Source organism: Chiloscyllium punctatum, chromosome 3, assembly GCF_047496795.1.
Source record: "Chiloscyllium punctatum isolate Juve2018m chromosome 3, sChiPun1.3, whole genome shotgun sequence".
NCBI classification, from domain to species: domain Eukaryota; kingdom Metazoa; phylum Chordata; class Chondrichthyes; order Orectolobiformes; family Hemiscylliidae; genus Chiloscyllium; species Chiloscyllium punctatum.
The window spans coordinates 29,683,934-29,706,749 of record NC_092741.1 but is presented as its reverse complement, the minus strand read 5'-3'; the positions used below and the strand labels follow the sequence as shown (position 1 = coordinate 29,706,749).

General features: G+C 42.2%; 1 protein-coding gene across 2 annotated transcripts in view; it reads left to right on the top strand.

Annotated features, from left to right (window-relative positions):
• Positions 1 to 22,816, top strand: part of kif6 (kinesin family member 6) — a 567,232-nt gene that overhangs the window by 22,194 nt on the left and 522,222 nt on the right. For both annotated transcript variants that reach the window (XM_072551042.1, XM_072551033.1), the window contains 2 exons: positions 422 to 528; positions 9,072 to 9,146. In XM_072551042.1, the coding sequence (XP_072407143.1) occupies positions 422 to 528; positions 9,072 to 9,146 (182 nt within the window). The remainder of the gene's footprint in view (positions 1 to 421; positions 529 to 9,071; positions 9,147 to 22,816) is intronic.

Here is a 22,816-nt window from a genome sequence, read left to right as displayed (position 1 = left end):
CTAATGTTTTGTGGGGGCAGGGAGGAAATCAGTGGACAAAAAGAAGTTGATTGCTTATTGCTTGGACTTCAATATGCCTAAACACTAGCTTGAAAGGCACTGAGCTGATTATAATCAAGGCTTAATTGAAGGAGTGCTGCATTGTTGGAGCTGTCCCTTTTGGAGTAAATGGTAAACTAAGGCGACAATGTTTGAAGAAAGGGTTCTTGCAGAGTTGATAACATTTATTGTTCAGTGAAAACCACCAAATTCAGATACATTCACTGCTTTGCCTTTTGTTGGAATAGTGCTGCATGCAATTTAGCAAATTTTGTTTTTGGCTGTGAAGAGTATGGAAAGCATAAAGAAAATACATTTTCTTTTCATGTAATTAAAATATGTTAGATCTGGGGTTATCTAAAATGTAATTTTTCTTTCACAGCTTTATTCTTTAGCTGAAGATAGTGAAAATCCAGTGTTGGAGTTTGTCATTCCACATGATGCAGCTGATGGATTTATAAATAACAAACGTGAAAGCTTTAAATTTAAGTAAGTATCAGCATTACTTAGCCTTCTTGCATCATGTCACTAAGTGGCAATCATCTAAACAAACTGGAAATCAAGGCTTTTATAGAACTATTTGAGGTTTGAGGAAAAAGCTTTAGACTTCTAGCTTTATATTTATACAGAGTAATTGAATTAACTATAGGGATTGTGTTTTTGCGGATTTTGCAAGATTAACTGTCTAATTTTATTGTCTGTATTAATCTTGAACTGGTACTAACTGCTGTGTGAGTAACTCTTTTTCGATACGTATAAGTATCCCCTTTATAATCTACTTCTTGGTAGTGGCAGGGATTTCTTCTTTGTCCCAGATTTTCAGGAAGAATTAATGTGGATGACAGACGAGTTTTGTTCCTCTGCGATTAAAAATCTCTGCTGGAAGTCTGTGCACTCCTGCAGTTTTTCCATTCTTTGTGTTTAATGACAGCTTTGACTTGGACCACACTTGGTGGGAGTTCAGGATAACCTTTCGGGATTCTAGGGATTTCCTCAACATGTTCTTATCTACCTTTTGTATGGTGGCTAAGCAGCTCTTTGAAGCATTCTCTTCATTGAAGGCTGATGTTTTCTTTGCCTCACAAAAGGATTCTGTCCTAATTCCACAGTAGTTTGAGGTAAAGTGTCAGGTCTGCATATTGCCTTGCTGGCACCAAAGAAGTCCTGGCTCTTATGCTTGTTGGCTAGGAGTTGCTGCTCTTTGGCTTTCTCAGTCCAACATTGATTCCCCAAATTTTTCTTTGTAATTCTATCTTTGTTCTTTGCCTTGCTGGTGAAGTAGCTTTGCCAGGTGTGGCAAACTTTCTTTGTTTTGTTGATAATGGCTTGGATGATATGGTGGTTCTTATTGAACGAGTCTTAGTATTTCTTGATCTTGTAGCCAACTTCAGGGATGTTGCCATCACCACCACCTTCAAGCAAGGACTGTGGGAGCTGCTGACGAGTCTCCCTACTGCATTGCCAGGAAGATTATCACCTAAATCCTCATCAACCACCTTCTCTCAGTCTCTGAAGAAATCCTTCCAGAAAGCTGGGTGGCTTTGATAAAATCGTGGAACTATGGACACAATTTTCACTGCTCAACGACCCCAGAAACAATACCAAATACTACATAGCCTTCATCGATCTGAACCAAGGCTTTTATCTCAGTCAGTTGGGAAGTGCTTTTGAAGACCTGTCAAGGGCTGGCTGTTTAGAGAAATTTATCAACGCTCTCTGCTCCACTCAAGATGTTGAAAATGGTCCTCCCCAGTGAAACCTTTAAGGTCAAGACTGGGGTTAAGCAGGGATGTATCATTGCCTCTACCTTTTCATCTCCATTTTCCTTGCCACCATCCTTCATCTTGTTAAGAACAAACCTCAGTGGTGTAGATGTTGAAATCCAAGAAGAAAACAGTATTGATATTGCTCGTGGAACTTCAGTATGATGATGGTAACACCACCTCAGCTTACTTGGAGAGTCTTATAACCTTGCTTACTACATTTCCAGACTGCTTACTGCCATGGGGCGACATGGTGGCTCAATGGTTAGCACTGCTGCCTCTCGGTGCCAGGGACCAGGTTTGATTCCAGCCTCGGAGGACTGTCTGTGTGGAGTTTGTACATTCTTCCTGTGTCTGCATGGATTTCCTCCAGGTGCTTTGGTTTCCTCCCACAGTCCAAAGATGTGCAGGTTAGGTCAATTGGCCGTGCCAAATTGCCCATAGGGATATGTAGGTTAGGTGCATTAGTTAGGGGAATAGGTATAGGGGGTTACTCTTTGGAAGGTCGGTGTGGACTTGTTGGGCTGAAGGGCCTGTGTCCTCACTGTAGGGATGCTAATTCTTTTTAAAAAATGCTAATTCATACCAAAGAATCAGTCTCAGCCTCAACCTCAAGAATACTCCAGTCCTTTGCAAACCTGCCCCATGGCAAGTTCCAGTCCATCCAGATGTGGAGCACTTCACTGCCTGAGGAGCTACCTCTTATCTAAGGCTTGCATTGATGCGAAGATCCAACACTAGATCCAATCTTTGACTGTCACTTCTGGATGCCTCATGACATGAATCTTTTGATTAACGCAACACCTGTGCTGATAATAAGATCCTTGTGTATAAGGCAGTTATCTTTACTTTCATCTCTCCTTTATTGGTCAGAAACTTGGACTACTGTTAGGTGCTATCGCAATGCCCTGAAGAAGTACCATTAATGCTGATGAGCGGATTCTCTCATTAGCTGAGAGGACAGGCATACTAACATCAACATCCTTGAGTCAGCTAATAACACCAGCATTGAGGCCATGATCACTTGAAACCAGTCTTGCTGGGCTGGCAATCTGCTTAGGATGCCTGAGTTCTGAGTGTCAATGCAAATCATCTTTGCCCAGCTCAAGGGAAGCATGAGGAGGACAAAGGCAGCACTTCAGTTACTCCCTGAAGACCACCTTCAAGAAATGAGCCCTCCGCTATCACCTGATGAAGGAGCATCACTCCGAAAGCTAGTGTGCTTCCAATTAAACCTGGTGTTGTGTGATTTTTAACTTTGTACACCCCAGTCCAACACCGGCATCTCCAAATTCAAGAAATACAGCATGGATGTCAATAGCTGGGTGACTCAATCTCAGAAGAAGCCAACTTGGAGCAACTTCTGAGTGGAGAGTCTTCGAGAACACCAGTTGGCAAGAGCAGATATGCAAAAGGAGCCTTGAGTAAGGAAGTGGGTGATCCAAGTCCCAGGACCAATTTCATCTTTGGGAAATACCTGCCAATTGTGTGTAAATTGGAGATATGGTTCTAGGATCGGGCTGATCAACCACACATGGACACACAGAACTCATCACCAGTAACACGGAATTTCCAGGGTAAACCGTTATACCTGTTAGCAAGAGATTGCTGATAACTTCTTGGGAATGTGACAGCTCTTTTGTCCCTTAGTGATCATACCAACAAAAGTATATATTTGAAGGTTGAAAGTTTTGACGTGCTGCAACAATGTCTGGCTGTGTGCTTACCTCACCATTATTGCACGTTCTTGTGTGATCTTTACTACAGTGTTGACATCTGATGGGTAGAGTCCAGGTTTAAGGTTCTTAAATGGGCAACACTTTCTGAAGTTATGTTCCCTGGTTCTGGACTCTTCCAGGAGGGGAGATGACCTTTTCCATATTTACTGTGTCAAGCCTCCCAAGAATCTTGCATCTTTCAATAACGCCTCCTCTTATTATTCTAATGAGTGGGTTTGGAAGATACTGTTGAAAGAACATTAGTGAGTTGCTGCAGTGCAGATTTGAGAAAGTACATACTACTGTCACTGCGTGGTGGCAGAGAGTAAGTGAATGTTGGAAGGTGGTGGATTTGATGCCAGTCAAGTGGCTGCTTTGTCCTGGATGGTATCAAACCTTGTTATTGAAGTTGCACTCATGCAAGCAAGTGGAGAGTATACGAACACACTCCTAACTTAGGCCTTGTCAGGTGACAGGCCTTGGAAGACAGGAGGTCACAGAATCCTAGAATCATAAAGATGTACAGCACAGAAATAGTCCTTTCGGTCCAACTCATCCATGCCAATCTGATATCCTAACTTCATCTAGTCCCATTTTCCAGCACTTAGCCCATATCCCTCTAAATCCTTCCTATTCATATACCCGTCCAAATGCCTTTTAAATGTTTTCATTGGACCAACCTCCACCACTTCCGTTTTCTGTGTGGAAATGCTGCCCCTTAAACCCTTAATTTTTTCCCCTCTCACCTGAAGCTGATGCCTTCTGGTTCTGGATCCCCCCATCCCAGGGAAGAATTCTTATCTATTTACTTTTTAAAAATATATTTGTATTAAAAAGAAGAAAACTCTTTGAATATTACAACAAATCCAAAACCAAACAATTCAAACCAATATTAAAAAACAAAACCGCTGATTACATAAATAAATACTAACTAATAATAACTAAGCTACAAAAGGAAATATTATCAATAATACTAATGATAACAACCATAACAGAGCTCAGCAAAACAAATCAATAGCCCTCAATCATCGAGCGCCTAAGTTTATGCATATTCATATGTTCGTAGTTTGTCCCCTCTTACTTCGAATTGCCACAGCTATATAAAGGCTCTTATTAGTATGGCGGACAAATCTGTACCCATATAGTCCAAAAAGGGCTGCCATGTCTTATAGAAATTCTCAGTTTTATGGTGCACCATATTTGTCAGAAAGTCCAAGGGGATGTGCTTCATGATTAGCTTATGCCAACCCACCAGCCCCCGGGGATTGTCCGACACCTACCCCTATAGAATGTTCTTTCTGGCACAAAAAGTGAGGATGCTGAAAAGCCGTTTTTTTTTTGTGTGCATCTAATGAAAGAGAATTAACAAAGCCGAGCAGAAGAGATACCAAGTCCCTCTCCTCTTTAAATTTAGCGAGGTGGTCTGTGGCCAGATGGACCCTGTGGAGAATCTTCAATTGCAAGGTGTGGGTCCTGTTGCAAATCGAGATCCTTCTTGCCTTTTCCCAGATACCCTCCCATATTTCAGAAGAGATCTCAACATCCAACACCCCCTCCCATCTCCTACAAAGCCATTTGGTTTCATCCGAGGGACCGTCTCCCAATAGATGATAAGAGTTGCTAACAGATAATGTACTCACAGCACTCAACACCCTCTTCTCCATGTCGGACACATAAGGATCATAGAAGTGTGGTCTCTTTTGTGTGAAGTTCCTAATGTGAAAGAGGTCCCTACTGGGCAATTCATATTTCCAAGCCAACTGGTCAAAAGACATCAGTATGACCCCTTCGAATAAATCACCCAGACAAGACACTCCCTAGCTGCCCATAGTTTGAACCCAGAGTCCATCATCCCTGGCTGAAAGCCCAGCATAGCAACTGTGGGTGTCAAAAACGATGTTTTGGCAATATTGCCCTCACCCTGACGCATTGCCCTCCATACCTTGACAGTATTGATGACCATTGGGCTATGCTAATATTCCTTAACTGTTCTCATTTTTTTCTAAACACAGCAGGCTAACGAGGGGGTATCTCACCTGAGATGCTTGATGTCCAACCAACGTGAGTGAGGGTCCCTCTGGGCCCAATCATTCACGTAAGATAGCAATGAGCTTAATTGATAGTTTTTGATATCTGGGAGGTCCACTCCTCCCAGTCTGTAAGGGAACTGCAATTTAGTCAATTTAGTTAAGGGCTGCTTGTGATACCAGACAAAAGAACTAAACCAGCTGCTCAGACTTCTAAATCTTTGTTTAGTAAAAATCAAAGGAAGCATTCACACAGGATACAACAACAGGGCAGCATGTTCATTTTAACAAGGGCTATCCGACTTAACCAAGAGATCGGAAGTGCCTCCCATCTATGAAGGTCCTGCTTGATTCAGTCAAATAAATGGGCAAAATTGGCTTTAAATAGCAGATCAAAAACGTGAGTAATAAATATGCCTAAATAGAGAAAGCCCTCCTGCGACTATCTAAACGGGAACTGAGATCCGCTCTCGGGAGACCACCCTTGGGCATGGCCTCTGACTCCACACAATTGATCTTCTAACCCGAGAAGCCACTAATAAGTTGATGCATTGTATCAGATGTGGCACTGAAACTGTTTGGGTTTGATAAGAAGACAAGAACCTCATCCGTACAAAGTGCAATCTTATTTGACTTCATCCCCACTTCTGGAGCGGTTATATTGGGATCCCTGTGTATTGCCTCTGCCACTGGCTGTTCACCTTCTGTCCCCTCTGGTATGCCAACAATGTACAAGGTCGTTCTTCTACCTCTGTTTTTAAGATAGTTTCCCAGATCCAATAGACCCCAGACCTGTATTTCCAGGGCTTTGATCCAGCTCTTGGAGGATTCAGTCTCTGTCTCTACCCCTGCAGCCCAGCGCTCAAGCTCATTGGTCCTTTTTCCCAGGTCTTGCAGCATAGCAGATACAGGAGCCACCTTCTCTTCAATTTTTTTTTCCTGGATCTTCCTTCCCAGGACCTCGCGAGATTTGGCAGCTCCTCAATCAGGGTCTGGTGAGTAAGCAAGCCCGCTGCTTCAGTGGGTTGGGCTGTGGCGTCGGCCCCAGGCAAGCTTCCTCCTTTCTCTGACATTCTTCAGCTACAAAGACAAAGGTAAGTAAGACTTTTCAGGGTTCCAGCTCCTTTACTGTGTCTGTACGCACAGTAGAGATTTGGATGAGCTCTGCCTCTGTTGGGCTGGTGTTGGAGCATGGAGCCCAGCAAACGTGATTCTACCAGGAGGCCGCCATCTTGGATCCCCCCATTTATTTACCTTCTTCATGGCCATCATGATTTTATAAACCTGTATAAGATCACCCGTCAGCCTCTGAAGCTCCTGGGAAAACAATCCCAGCTGAGAGTAATAGAGGTGTACAGCATGGAAACAGACCCTTCGGTCCAACCCATCCATGCCGACCAGATATCCCAACCCAATCTAGTCCCACCTGCCAGCACCCGGCCCATATCCCTCCAAACCCTTCCTATTTATATACCCATCCAACTGCCTCTTAAATGTTGCAATTGCACCAGCCTCCACCATTTTCTCTGGCAGCTCATTCTATTCACGTTCCATTCTGTGTGAAAAGGTTGCCCCATAGGTCTTTTATATCTTTTCCCTCTCATCCTAAACCTGTGCCCTCTAGTTCTGGACTCCCCGATCCCAGGGAAAGGACTTTGCCTATTTACCCTACCCATGCCCCTCATAATTTTGTAAACCTCTATAAGGTCACCCCTCAGCCTCTGACTCTCCAGGGAAAACAGCCCCAGCCTGTTCATCCTCTCCCTATAGCTCAAATCCTCCAACCCTGGCAACATCCTTGTAAATCTTTTCTGAACCCTTTCAAGTTTCACAACATCTTTTCGATAGGAAGGAGACCAGAATTGCACGCAATATTCCAACAGTGGCCTAACCAATGTCCTGTAAGCCGCAACATGACCTCCCAACTCCTGTACTCAATACTCTGACCAATAAAAGAAAGCATACCAAACGCCTTCTTCACTATCCTATCTACCTGCGACTCCACTTTCAAGGAGCTATGAACCTGCACTCCAAGGTCTCTTTGTTGAGTAACACTCCCTAGGACCTTACCATTAAGTGTATAAGTCCTGCTAAGATTTGCTTTCCCAAATGCTGCACCTCGCATTTATCTGAATTAAACTCCATCTGCCACTTCTCAGCCCATTGGTCCATCTGGTCCAGATCCTGTTGTAATCTGAGGTAACCCTCTTCGCTGTCCACTACACCTCCGATTTTGGTGTCATCTGCAAACTTACTAACTGTACCTCTTATGCTTGCATCCAAATTATTTATGTAAATGACAAAAAGTAGAGAACCCAGCATCGATCATTGTGGCACTCCACTGGTCACAGGCCTCCAGTCTGAAAAACAACCTTCCACCACCACTGGCTCTTTGAGCCAGTTCTGTATCCAAATGGCTAGTTCTCCCTGTATTCTGTGAGATCTAACCTTACTAATCAGTGTCCCATGGGGAACCTTGTTGAACGCCTTACTGAAGTCCATATAAATCACATCTACCGCTCTGCCCTCATCAATCTTCTTTGTTACTTCCTCAGAAAACTCAATCAAGTTTTGAGACATGATTTCCCATGCACAAAGCCATATTGATTATCCCTAATCAGTCCTTGCCTTTCCAAATACATGTACATCCTGTGTTTCAGAATTCCCTCCAACAGCTTGCCCACCACCGAGTTCAGGCTCACTGGTCTATGGTTCCCTGGCGTGTCCTTACCACTCTTCTTAAACAGTCGCACCATGTTAGCCAACCTCCAGTCTTCCGGCACCTCACCTGTGACTATCAATGATACAACTATCTCAGCAAGATGCCCAGCAATCACTTCTCTAGCTTCCTACAGAGTTCTCGGGTACACCTGATCAAGTCCTGGAGATTTATCCACCTTGACCCATTTCAAGACATTAAACAATGACCCCGATGTGCTTGTTCAGCCTCTCCCTCTAACTCAAACTTTCCAACCCTGGCAACATTCTTGTAAATCATTTCTGAACCCTTTCAAGTTTCACAACATCCTTCTGGTAGGAGGGAGACCAGAATTGCACACAATGTTCCAAAAATGGCCTTGAGTTATTTGCTGCAGAATTCCTAGTTTCTGACTTGATCTTGTAACCAAGCTTGCAGGAATGATTGGTTCATTTAATTTAACTTTGTTGATCTGCATGAAAGTGTTTAATGGCAGTAGTAAAAGGAATAGGATTGGTAAAGTACTGAAGGCCATTTGGCCCCTCACGTGCACTCTCATTCTCTGTAAGACGAGCTGAGCTAAACCCTCTTTGTCGCCTTTTCTGGTGACTTTAAGATTTTTTAATCTTCCTAGATAATGGTGTAATTCTTAGGATGTGGAAAAGTTAAATTTTGATTGGCAATGGTAGGGGAAGGTGTTGAAAGAGTTGACTTTATCAAAAGTTTACAGATATTTCCAAAAAAACAGGCTGTAAAGGTAAACGGCTTTAATTTGTATACTCTATGAAGAGTCATATGATATGGCTTAAAATAATTTCTTTTACAGATTCCAGCAAATTTTTGATCAAGGAGCAAAACAAGAGGAAATCTTTGAAAATATTGCCAAACCTGTTGCTGAAAAGTGAGTTTAATTTTGATTCAAGAATTTCAATTTTCTTTTGGGAATGTGGGCTGAATTTGTTAGGAATATACATAATAACATATAAATTAGGAGCAGAAGTAAGCTATTTCGTGCCTCGAACCTGCTCTGCCACTCAGTAGGATCGTGGCTGGTCTGTTTCGAAAGTGAATTTCACATTCCCAGATACCTTGTTAACTTTTGATTCCCTTGCATAACAAAAATCTATCTGCTTCTGTCTTAAAAATATTCCTTGACCCCACATCCACTCTCTTCTGACGCACAGTTCCAAAGTCCATACAGTGCTCTGAGGCAACACTTCCCATTTCAGTTCAAAAGGGCGACTCTTAATTTTCAAACAATGTTCCCTAAGTTCTAGATTCTTCACAGGAGAAGTCATCCTTTCCACCACTACCTTGTCAAGACCATTCAGCCAAGCCACCCCTCCTCCTTCCAGATTTCAATGGCAACAAGCCTGGTTTGTGCAAACTCTCCTCAGATCTACTCAATCCAGTATTGATCCATTAAACTTCATCTGAGCTGGCTCTATTGCAGTCACATTGTTCCTTAAATAGGGAGCCAAAAACTACAGAGTGTCAGGATATGGTCTGAACAATTCCCTATATAATTGTAGCATAATAATCTTATTTTTTTAAGTTCAGTTCCTATCATTTTAAAGGATAACATTCCATTAGCTGCCTTAGTTACTTGCTGCATATGCATACTACCTCTATATGTGATTCAATAGACAATAGGTGCAGGAGTAGGCCATTCTGCCCTTCGAGCCTACACCACCATTCAATATGATCATGGCTCATCATCCTTATTCAGTATCCTGTTCCTGCCTTATCTCCATAACCCTTGATTCCACATTCCTTGACTCCTGCATTACTATACTTAGATCCCTCTGCACTTTGGGATTCCACACTCATTCTCTGTTAAAATAAGGGTATGCTTTTTTTTCCTTCCTGTCAAAGTGAAAAACTCCACATTTTCTTAAATTATACTCATCTGTCAAATTTTGCCCAGTTACTCAACTTATCTCTCATGACTCAGGAAACCCAATTGGAAAGGGTAATTTATTATTGAGTACCGAATTAGAGCCACTACTTGTGGCGTACATCGGCTAATCCCAGCCTGGAACAGAGAATTCTGTAGATGTATTGCTGGGTCTGCTTTATTTTATATTTCCTTTTTTTAATGCAGATGTCATAATCATACAACATGGAAATAGACTCTTCGGTCCAACTCATCCAAGTTGACCAGGTTTCCCAAACTAAATTAGTCCGATTTGCCAACATTTGGCGCATGTCCCTGGAAATCTTTTCTATTCATGTATCTTCTAAATGTCTTTTAAATAATGCAACTGTAATTGTACCTGCATCTACTACTTCCTCCAGCAGTTCATTCCATTTACTCACCACCCTCTGTGTGAAAAGGTTGCTCCTCAAGTCCTTTTTTAAATCTTTCACCTCTGACCTTCCACCTATGCTATCTAATTTTCAACTCCCGTACCCAAATGAAAAGGCTTTGTCATACACCTTATCTATATCCCTCATGATTTTATAAACCTTTATAAGGTCATCCCGCAACCTCTTACACCCCAGTCTTATGGCACCTCACCCAAGGCTGTAGATATCAATCTCTCAGCTAGTGGCCCTTCAATTTCTTCTGTTGCTTCCTACAAAGTCGAAGGATTCACTTGATCAGGTGCTGAGGATTTAGCTCTCTTTATGCGTTTTAAAACCTCCAGTGCTTCCTCCTCTGTAATGTGGACTGTTGTCAAGACATCAAGTTTTCAAGTGTTGCAGTACCCAACTGAACTGTTTTGTTTCCTATCACCAAATCATCCAGGTTATTTTTTTCATCTATTAACCACCATCAGCAAATCACCTGTGCTGGGTCTGCTTTATGAATTTCCTCATCACCTTGTTCAGAAATGTTATCACTCTCCTCTGGAGCAGGTGGGATTTAATCCTAGGCCTCCTGGTTTAGAGGTACAGATACTACCACTACTTCACAAGAGCCATCTGGGTCTGCATTTTTTAAAAACTGTGCAGAAGTGTTATCTCACACAACCAAGCAGCTTTCCAACTACCAAATCACTGACTTTATTTTTGCTTTTAACCACTACCTACATATGTACTGGGTCTGCATTGTGGGATAGTTTTTAATTAACTGTATAGAGATGTTATTACACACCTGTGCAGCAGTTGGGATTGGAGCTTGGGCCTCCTGGCTCAGAGATAGGGGCACCAGGACTGTACCACAAGAGTCCTCTCCAGGGTCTGCTTTATATTTTATGAACTCAACATTGCTATCTTTGTCCATCTGACTTTTCCAGTCTATTTGTAGATATTTACATAGTCAACCCTTTCAGAGATGATTTAGATCATGAATCCATGTAAGACTCTGTTAACTCATTTTTTAGATTAGAATCACTCAAAACATTATGGCACAGACACAGCACATTATCGGGCTGACACCAGTTGTTAAAGTTAACCTGAGAGTGTAACTTTAAAAAAAAAAGTTTTGTGATTTACGTATGAAAGAAGTGAAACTAACATTGTCATTCTAACAGATGAGAGACTTAACAAACAGTCAATGTATTATTTCAGTTACATGACACTGTAAACTTTTGCGATAAATTCTGCTTCTTACAATTGTGTACAGCACAACCACCTGATGAAGGAGCAGCGCTCCGAAAGCTAGTGCTTCCAATTAAACCTTTTTGGGCTACAACCTGGTGTTGTGTGATTTTTTTAACCTCGTTTAGAGATGGTATTACACACTTCTTAAGCAGGTTGTATTTGAACCCAGGGCTCCTGGTACGGAGGTAGAGCTTCTGCAACTATGTCAGAAGAGCCCTTTCGGATCTGCTTTATTCTTTTTTAATCTGAGATTTTGTTTTCTATTTTTATACCTGGAAGTCTTATCTCACACAACCAATTGACTTTCCCACCACCAGATGCCTGTGTCTTTTTTTTCTATTTTTAACTATTAACCACCACCAATAATCACCTGTGCAGCCAATTAGAAGTTTACATGCAAACCCCTTTATAAAATCATGAGAAAGGGAAGTCAGGGATAGCATAAAAGTAAAAGAGAAAGCATCTAATGTGGCGAAGGGCAGAAGGAAACCAGAGGATTGGGAAGCTTGCAAAAACCAACAGAGGGCAATGAGGAAAGAAATGAGGAGGAGGAAGAAAATTAAAATAGGAGGGTAAGCGAGCCAGTAATATAACAGAAGACCGAACGAGTTTCTTTAGATATGTAAGAGGCAAAAGTGGACATGGGGCTGCTGGAAAATGATGCTGAGAGATAGTAGTGTATAATAAGGATATGGCTGAGGAACTGAATAATTACTTTGCGTCACTCTTCATAGTGGAAGGCACGAGTGATATCTCAAAAATTCAACAGAGTGAGAGGGCAAAGCTGAATATGGTGGCTATTACCAAGAAGAAGATGCTAGAAAACACTGAATGACCGAAAGGTGGATAAATAACCTGGACCAGAGGGACTACACCCAGAGTTCTAAGGGAGCTAGCTGAAGAGATGGTGGAGATCCCTTTAGTGGTGATCTTTCAGGGACAGTCTGAGAGGACTGGAAAATTGCTAACATGAGACCCCTGTTTAAAAAATGAGTAAGGCAAAAGACGGAATATTACAGACCGATTAGCCTAAACTCTCTGATGGGTAAGATCCTGGCATCTATTGTGAAGGATACGATTTATGAATACTTGGAAGTGTATTTTACAATAGGGCAAAGTCAACATGGTTTCATCAAGGGGAGTTCATGCCTGACAAATCTGCAAGAATTCTTTGAGGAAGTAATGAGTAGGTTAGACTAAGGAGAGCCAATGGATGTTCTCTAACTGGACTTCAAGAAGGCCTTTGACAAGGTGCCGAACAGGAGACTACTGAGTAAGACCAAGGCCTATGGTGTCAGAGTCAAGGTGCTGGTATGCATGAAAGCTTAGCTGGCTGGCAGAAAGCAGAGAGTGGGGATAAAAGGGTTCTTCTCAAGATGGCAGCTAGTGACAAGTGGTGTTCTGCAAGGCTCAGTGTTGGCACCACAAATTTTCACTGTGTACGTTAACGATCTAGATGCAGGAACTGAGGGCGCTCTGGCTAAGTTTGCAGATGATACAAAGATAGGAAGAGGGACAGGTAGCATTGAGGAGGTGGGAAGGCTACAGAAAGATTTGGACAGTTTGGGGAAGTGGGCAAAGAAGTGGCAGATAGAGTACAACATGGGAAAGTGTGAGGTCATGCACTTTGGTAGAGAAAATAGAGACATAGACTATTTCCTACATGGGGAAAAAATTCAGAAGTCTCAAGTGTAAAGAGACTTGGGAGTTTTCATCAGGATTTTGTCAAGGTAAACTTGCAGACTGAGTCAGTAGTTGGGAAGGCAAATGCAATGATGTCATTTATTTTGAGATTGCTTGAATTTAATAGCAGGGATATACTTCTGAGGCTCTTAAGGCTCTGGTCAGGCCATATTTGGAGCATTGTGTGCAGTTTTGGGCCTCATATCTCACGAAGGATGTAATGGCCCTGGGGCGTGTTCAGAGGAGGTTTACAAGAATGGTCCCAGGAATGAAAAGCTTAACGTATGAGGAATGTTTGAGGACTCTGGGTTTAGACTCAATGGTGTTTAGAAGGATGAGAGGGGATCTAATTGAAACATACTGAATGGCCTGGACAGAGTAGATGTGAGGAGTATGTTTCCATTGGTAGGAGAGACGAGGACGCGAAGGCATAGCCTCTGAGTAAAGGGAATTGCGTTTACAACAGAGATGAGGAGAAATGTCTTCAACCAGAGAATGGTGAATCTATGGAATTGATAGCCACAAAAGGCTGTGGAGGCTGGGTCATTGAGTATATTTAAGACTGAGATAGATAGGTTATCGAGGATCAAGGGACTTAGGGGTTATGGGAAGAAAGTGGGAGAATGGGGTTGAAAAACGTATCGGCCATGATTGAATGGTGGAGTAGACTTGATGGGCTGAATGGCCTAATTTCTGCTCATATGTCTTATAGCCTTTGCCATTCAGTTTGTTCATTGCTGATTCTCTCTATCTCCTTCATACCACATACCTTTAGCTATCTTTTAGCTATCTTTGTATCATCCTCAAACTTAGCTGCCATATGCAACGTTTGTGAAGGTTTGTAGCTCAGGTTGAGGTTTAGGGTGTAGGTTTGCTCGCTGAGCTGTAGGTTTGATATCCAGACGTTTCATTACCTGACTAGGTAACATCATCAGTGGCAACCTCCAGGATACATAAACACCAGCTAGCGACAAAAAGACACGACCCTCTCTCGCTCGTAGCCCTACACATGGATGAAAAAAAAACATTTCGACTGGGACAACACATCTATCCTGGGACAGGCTAAGCAAAGACATGCCAGAGAATTCCTAGAGGCCTGGCACTCCAACCACAACGCCATAAACAAGCACATAGATATAGATACCATCTATCAACCCCCCAGAAAACGAGCAGGAAATGACATCACCACAAACCCCAGGAATCCCATCCAGGAGAAAGATATAAATAGAAAGCAGGAGACAACAGCTTCGCTTCACTTGGAGGTCGCCACTAATGATGTTACCTAGCCAGGTAATGAAACGTCTGGATATCAAACCTACAGCTCAGCAAGCAAACCTACAGCCTTAGCTGCCATATCTTTGTTCCCCTCATCTAAGTCATGATATATATTGTAACAAATTAGGACACAGCACAAACTGCTGCGAGATTCCAGTCATTGCATCCTGTCAATCAGAAACAAAACTCATTCATGTTTATTCTGTTTCTGCCAGCCCGTCAATCATGCTAATATTTTACCTCCAACATTAAGAACTACTTTGTACATAACCTTTATCACCATGTCACTTACCTTCTCAAAATCTGTGTACATTATGTCTCCAGGCCACCCTTTATCCCCAGTGTGCGTTACACCTTATAAAGAGTTCCAATCTATTCATTAAACCTGATTTTCCTTTAACAAAATTGGTAATCATTCCCGGTTAATTTGAGTTTTATTTTAAGTATACAGTTATTACCTTTAATATCTTCCCCATGACAGACATCAGACTAACTGGTCTTGTAGTTTCCTTTTTTCGGCCTCTTTCTGTTCTTGGCAGGGTTATATTTGTTACTTTTCCATATCTGAAAAACTTTGGAAAATTAATACGAGTGCATCTACCTTATTAAACATGTTTTTTAAGAACATAGGATGAAGTCCATCAGGACCCACGGACTTGTCAGTGCAGTTTCCCCAGTTGGCTCAACCCCATTTTGCCAGTGATTGTAATTTAATAAACTTCCCATCTTCCATCTCCTAGTTTACAGCTAATACAGGAATATTTTTAGTATCCCCTATAGCGAAGATAGAAATGAAATATTTGTTTACTTTATCTTCCATTTCCTTATTATTTACTATTAACTTGCTATTCTTACTTTTCTGAGGACCAACACTTCCTGTACTTAGTCTTTTTTAAATAAAATGTAGAAACTCTTGCTGTCTGTATTTTTATTTCTAACTCGCTTCCTCTCATACTCTAATTTCTTTTTCTTGATTAATCTTTTAGTCATTATTTGCCATTCTTTATATTCTGTCCAAGCATCTACTTGTCACACATTCCTTGGGATCTTGTATGCCTTTTCCTTAGGTTTGATGCTCTCCATAATTATTTTGTTAACCATAGATGGTGAGTCCTACCTTCAAAATTTTCTCTTGTGTAGGAATGTACTTACTCTTGAGTGTTCTGAAATATCCCCTTTAAATGTATGCCATTGCTTCTCTTTATTTATTTCCTAGTCTTGTATTCCAGTGCATTTCAGCTAGCTCAGCTTTCATGCCCATCTGGTTCCCCATTTTAAAGTTTCAAATACTCGTCTTAGACATACTTTTCTCACTTTCAAATTTCAAATTTATTCATATTGTGGTTGCTGCTACCAAGAGGTAAACTCAGGTAATTAATCCTGCCACTTTACACAAACTGAAGTCTGGCTTAACCTGATGTATGGTTGATTCCAGAGCATCCTGAACATGTCATGGTAAGCGCTGTGAACATGTTGTTGTGGCACCTCTGAAGAAGGGTTAGTGGGCCTGAAGCATTGACTCTGCTTTCTCTCCACAGATGCTGCCAGACTTGGAGTTTCTCCAGCAATTTTTGTTTTTGTTTCGGATTTCCAGCATCACAGTCCTTTATTTTTGTTGTGACATTGGTCCTGAGAACGAGCCAGTAAATATGGGCGCAACCATTATCAGCTGGGAGTCAGGCCCGTTAATTATGTTGGTGATTCAGTTGGTCACTTATACATTTGTGCAGTCTAGTCAGCCTTGATTATCAGTGTAGTCCTATCAGGGCTGTGACATAAGTTCAGGGCTCTGGAGTAAGAATAATTGGCAAAGGAGAAAAGGACAGATAACAGATTTCTGATACTGCAAAATGAGAGAGCATTGTAAGCGGCTGAAGCCATTCTGCAGATGAATGCGTTATCCCTGACTTCTATACTGGGCTTAATTAAGGCTAAGACATTAATATTGGCAAAGGAATTAAAGGTGGACTTCCTGCAAAAATTAGAAAAGAAGAGAAAGTTATGGCACCATACTTGGAATTAGTGGAAATACAAGTGTCCTAGGTATGCTGAGTGGTTAGTCATTCAAGTTAGTGAGAGCAGCCAAAGCAGAGTGAGCATGAGAAAGAAGTGATGAAGCTGAAAATGGAAGATTAATGGGACTTAAAAACTTCAGCTTGAGGGGAAAAAGAACAAGCATTCCAGACAAAAATGGAATGAGAATGAGAATTTAAGATCCTGGAGCTTGAATTAAAAAGGAAAAGAGATGAGGAGCAAGAGAAAGAAAAAAAAATACTAGCTCCGAAAGCTGCACCTTTTTCAAAACGAAAGAAGAAATGTTTAAATTTGTACGGGCTATGCCAAACATGTGAATAAGGATGTGGGGCCATTCATTCATGCCTGTAAAGGTAGGGAAAAGCACAAAATGGCTGAAGGAAACTGGTTAATTCCCAAGCAGAGCGGATTGATGGATAGAGCGCATAAGATTATTGCACCACTCTCGGTGCAGGTTTTGAGTGGACTATGACATTGCAGGAAAGGATGCTCACAAGTTCGTTTCTGAAACGTACAGGCCTAAGTGTTTCAATTGTAAGTGGGGCACCTACTTGCACAACTTCTAGCAGTCTGAATGAAGCCTGTGAGACTTACTGATGTTTGTGAGAAGGAGCCAGAGAAGTTAACTAATAAGCAAAACACCATGGATCAGATTGTGGTAATATCCAGAAACTGAAGATAGATGAGAAATGAAACTTAAGGAGGCAGTCTGGGCAAACCTACATTGAATCTGAGAAAGTAAAACAAAGCAATTTTGACTGGTGGATATGGGCCTGAAGAGTAAATTCCATGTATTAAAGGTCGCAAAGAAATTGTTTTCCTCAAATTTAAAAGCTACGAGATGGGTATCAGGAATGTTGACAATTATGAGGTGATCCATAAAACAGAGAACATTTTTTCTGACCCCCCCCCCCCCCCCACTTTAAACTTGGAAGGTTAGAACATGAGAGATCATTTGGAAATGCCCCAGGAGTTCTTTTTAAAACTGGAAAGGGAGATGCTGAGTGTGAAAGTGAGAGTCGTAGGCCCAAGTATATCAACTGTAAATATAACACCTCTCAACTTTTAGTGCTCTGATTAAAACCTATGGGACTTATTGAGGTTTGTAAGATTGAGTCTGAAAAAGGAACTCATGACAAAAATACAATGATCAAACTGTGGAGTTAGAGATTAGTTACGACTAGAGATTGAAAATGGATGAGGAATATAAAGGACTGTTTTTATTCAAGTTATCCAGCTAAAACCTTAACTACTAGGGAATACAGAAAATATCTTGCTAGTGAAGGTCATCGTTATCCCTCCTGAGAGTGCATTATAAGCGATAGTTTTAATCATTGACATAAGTGCAATGTGCATCTATTCTGTTGTACAAAGTATACCTAGAATGAGATTTGATGTCCACAATAGTAGTAGTAGGAGTTGTTCAGAAATTATCTGTAGATGGAGATGACTACTGGATAATAATTTGGCAGGAATGCAAGTTCTATCTTCATCTGTAATTGCATTATATCCAACTGAGAAAGAGATGTAACATTTACAAGAACGCATTCCAGGTGATCTCCCTTCCCGTATGATGCAACACAAGTGTTTAGATTATAAATTAGAGGATAGTTTTTTAAAAAAAAAAGAAAAATGCAATGTGGATCTGTCTCTGAATTGTCCGTAAAGTTAAATGTTGTGGTTGTTGCAATGGAGGTTAAAAAACAAAGGTGAATAAATCTCTGGGACCTGATCAAGTGTATCCCAGGATATTGTGGGAAGCTAGAGCTAGGGAAGAACTTGCAGGGGCCCTAGCAGACATACTTGTATCATCGACAACCATGAGTGAAGTGACAGAGGACTGGAGTGTGGCTAATCCGGCATCTTTATGTAAGAAAGGATATAAGGAGAATCCAGGGAACTATAGACTGGTGCGTCTGACATCTGTGGTGGGTAAGTTGTTGGAAGGGATTCTGAGAGATAGGATTTACATGCATTTGAAGAAGCAAGGACTGACTGGGGATAGTCAGCATATCTTTGTGCATGGGAAATTGTGTCTCACAAACTTGATTGAGTTTTTCGAGGATGTGACCAAGGTACATAGAACATAGAACATAGAAGAATACAGCGCAGTACAGGCCCTTCGGCCCTCGATGTTGCGCCGATCAATGCCCACCTAACCTACACTAACCCACTATCCTCCATATACCTATCCAATGCCCGCTTAAATACCCATAAAGAGGGAGAGTCCACCACTGCTACTGGTAGGGCATTCCATGAACTTACGACTCGCTGAGTGAAGAACCTACCCCTAACATCAGTCCTATATCTACCCCCCCTTAATTTAAAGCTATGCCCCCTTGTAATAGCTGACTCCATACGTGGAAAAAGGTTCTCACTGTCAACCCTATCTAACCCCCTAATCATCTTGTACACCTCTATCAAGTCACCCCAAACCTTCTTTTCTCCAATGAAAACAACCCCAAGTGCCTCAGCCTTTCCTCATAGGATCTTCCTACCATACCAGGCAACATCCTGGTAAACTTCCTCTGCACCCGTTCCAGTGCCTCCACATCCTTCCTATAGTATGGCGACCAAAACTGCACACAATATTCCAGATGCGGCCGCACCAGAGTCCTATACAACTGCAGCATGACCTCAGGACTCCGGAACTCAATTCCTCTACCAATAAAAGCCAGTACGCCATATGCCTTCTTCACTGCACTATTTACCTGGGTGGCAACTTTCAGAGATCTGTGTACATGGACACCAAGATCCCTCTGCTCTTCCACACTACCAAGTATCCGACCATTAGCCCAGTACCCCATCTTTTTGTTACTCTTACCAAAGTGAATCACCTCACACTTAGCTACATTGAACTCTATTTGCCACCTTTCTGCCCAGCTCTGCAGCTTCTCTATATCCCGCTGTAACCTGCCACATCCTTCCTCACTGTCTACAACTCCTCCGACTTTCGTATCATCTGCAAACTTGCTCACCCAACCTTCTAACCCTTCCTCCAGGTCATTTATAAAAATGACAAACAGCAATGGTCCCAAAACAGATCCTTGCGGAACACCGCTCGTGACGGCACTCCAAGATGAACCTTTGCCATCAACTACTACCCTCTGTCTTCTTCCAGCCAGCCAATTCCTAATCCAAACCTCCAACTCACCCTCAATGCCATATCTCTGTATTTTCTGCAGTAGCCTACCATGGGGGACCTTATCAAACGCCTTACTAAAATCCATATATACCACATCTACCGCTTTCCCCTCATCTACCTCCTTAGTCACCTTCTCAAAGAATTCAATAAGGTTTGTGAGGCACGACCTGCCCTTCACAAAACCATGCTGACTATCCTTGATCACATTATTCTTATCCAGATGTGCATAAATCCTATCCCTTACAATTCTCTGTAAGACTTTGCCCACAACAGAAGTGAGACTCACTGGCCTATAGTTACTAGGATTATCCCTACTCCCCTTCTTGAACAAGGGAACCACGTTTGCTAGCCTCCAGTCCTCTGGCACTACTCCTGTAGACAAAGAGGACACAAAAATCAAGGCCAATGGCTCTGCAATCTCCTCCCTTGCTTCCCAGAGAATCCTAGGATAAATGCCATCAGGCCCAGGGGACTTATCTATTTTCACCCTTGCCAGAATTTCCAACACCTCTTCTCTACATATCTCAAAGCCATCCATTCTACTTATTCGTGCCTCAGTATTCATATCGACAACAATGTCCTGTTCCTGAGTGAATAATGACGAAAAGTATTCATTCAGTGCCTCCCCAATCTCTTCAGCCTCCTCACGCAACTTCCCATTACTATCCTTGATTGGACCTATTCCTACCCTAGTCATTCTTTTATTCCTAACATACCTATAGAAAGCCTTAGGGTTTTCCCTAATCCTACCAACTAAGGACCTTTCATGTCCCCTCCTTGCTGCTCTTAGCTCTCTCTTCAGGTCCTTCCGGGCTACCTTATAACTCTCAATCGCCCCTATTGAACCTTCACGCCTCATCTTTACAAAGGTCGCCCTCTTCCATTTAACAAGGGATTCCAACTCCTTATTAAACTACGGCTCCCTCACACGACCCTTTCCTCCCTGCCTGATAGGTACGTACTTATCAAGGACACTCAATAGTTGCTCCTTGAACAAGTTCCACATATCAATTACGCTCTTGCCTTGGAATCTACTTTTCCAATCCACACATCCTAAGTCATGCCTCACCGCATCATAATTTCCCTGCCCCCAGCTATAACTCTTGCCCTGTAGTACACACTTATTCCTCTCTATCACTAGAGTAAAAATCACCGAATTGTGGTCACTGTCCCCAAAGTGCTCACCTACCTCTAGTTCTAATACCTGGCCTGGTTCGTTACCCAGAACCAAATCTAGTATGGCCTCACCTCTTGTTGGCTTATCTACATATTGTGTCAGGAAACTCTCCTGCACACATTGCACAAACACTGACCCATCTAACGAACTTGAACTATAGCTTTCCCAATCAATATCAGGAAAGTTAAAGTCTCCCATAACAATCACCTTATTACTGTCACTCTTCTCCTGAATCATCTTCGCAATCCTTTCTTCAACGATTCTAGGACTATTAGGAGGCCTGTAAAAGACTCCTAACAGGGTGACCTCACCTCTCCTATTCCTAACCTCAACCCAAACTACCTCAGATGGCAAATCTTCGTCCATCTTCCTTTCCACCGCTGTCATACTATCTTTGACAAGCAAAGCCACACCCCCCCCTCTTTTACCCCCACCTCTGACCCTACTAAAACATTTAAACCCTGGAACCTGCAACAGCCAATCCTGTCCCTGATCTAGCCATGTCTCCGTAATAGCCACAACATCGAAGTCCCAGGTACCAACCCACGCTGCAAGTTCACCTACCTTATTTCGTATACTTCTGGCATTAAAGTATACACACTTCAAGCCACTCTTCTGTTTACAGGCACCCTCCTTTAAGATTGATGCCATATTCCTAACCTCCCTACACTCCAGGTCCTGCACCCTAAAGCTACAGTCTGGGTTCCCATGCCCCTGCAGAGTTAGTTTAAACCCCCCCCCAAGAGCACTAGCAAACCTCCCCCCAAGGATACTGGTGCCCCTCAGGTTCATTGATAGATTGATAAGGGCAGTCTGCATGGATTTTATTCAAGCCTTTGACAAGGTTTCACATAGGGTAGACTGGTCAGTAAAGATAGATTATGTGGGATTCAAGGAGAACTTGCCAATTGGATACAAAATTGGCTTGACAATAGGAGTCAGAGGGTGGTGGTGGAGGGTTGTGTTTTGGACTGGAGGCCTGTAACCAGCAGTGTGCAGTAGAGACCGGTGCTGGGTCCACTGTTGTTTGTCATTTATATAAGATGAGAATTTAGGAAACATGGTTAGTAAGTTTGTGGATGACACCAAAATTGATGACACAGTGGACAGTGAAGAAGATTATCTAAGATTACTAAGGAAGTTTGATGAATTGGGCCAATGGGCTGAGAAGTGGCAGGTAGCATTTAATTTAGATAAATGCAAGGTGTTGCATTTTGGTAAGACAAACTATGACAGGACTTGCACAGTTAATGGTAAGGGAGTGTTGTTGAACAGCGAGACCTAGGGGTTATTTGAAAGTTGCATCACAGGTAGAAAAGCGTAGTGAAGAAGGCATTTGGCATGCTTGCCTTCTGTGTTCAGACCATTGAGTCTGAGTTCAGATGTCAAGTTGCTGTTGTGCAGGACATTGATGAGGCTACTTTGGAGAAGTGCAGTGTTCTACTGCGCAGAATTCTGATTGCCTTGCTAAAGATATTTTTAAATTGGAAAGGATTCAGAAAAGATTTCCAAAGATGTAACCGGGGCTGGAAGGTTTGTGTTATAGGGAGATGCTGAATAGACTGGGACCTTTTTCCCTGCAGCATAGGAAGTTAAAGGGTGACCTTAGGTTTATAAAATCATGAGAGGGATAGATAAGCCGAATACTAATGTCTTTTCCGGGGGGTGAGGGAGTTCACAATTAGAAGACATAGGTTTAAGAGCAGAG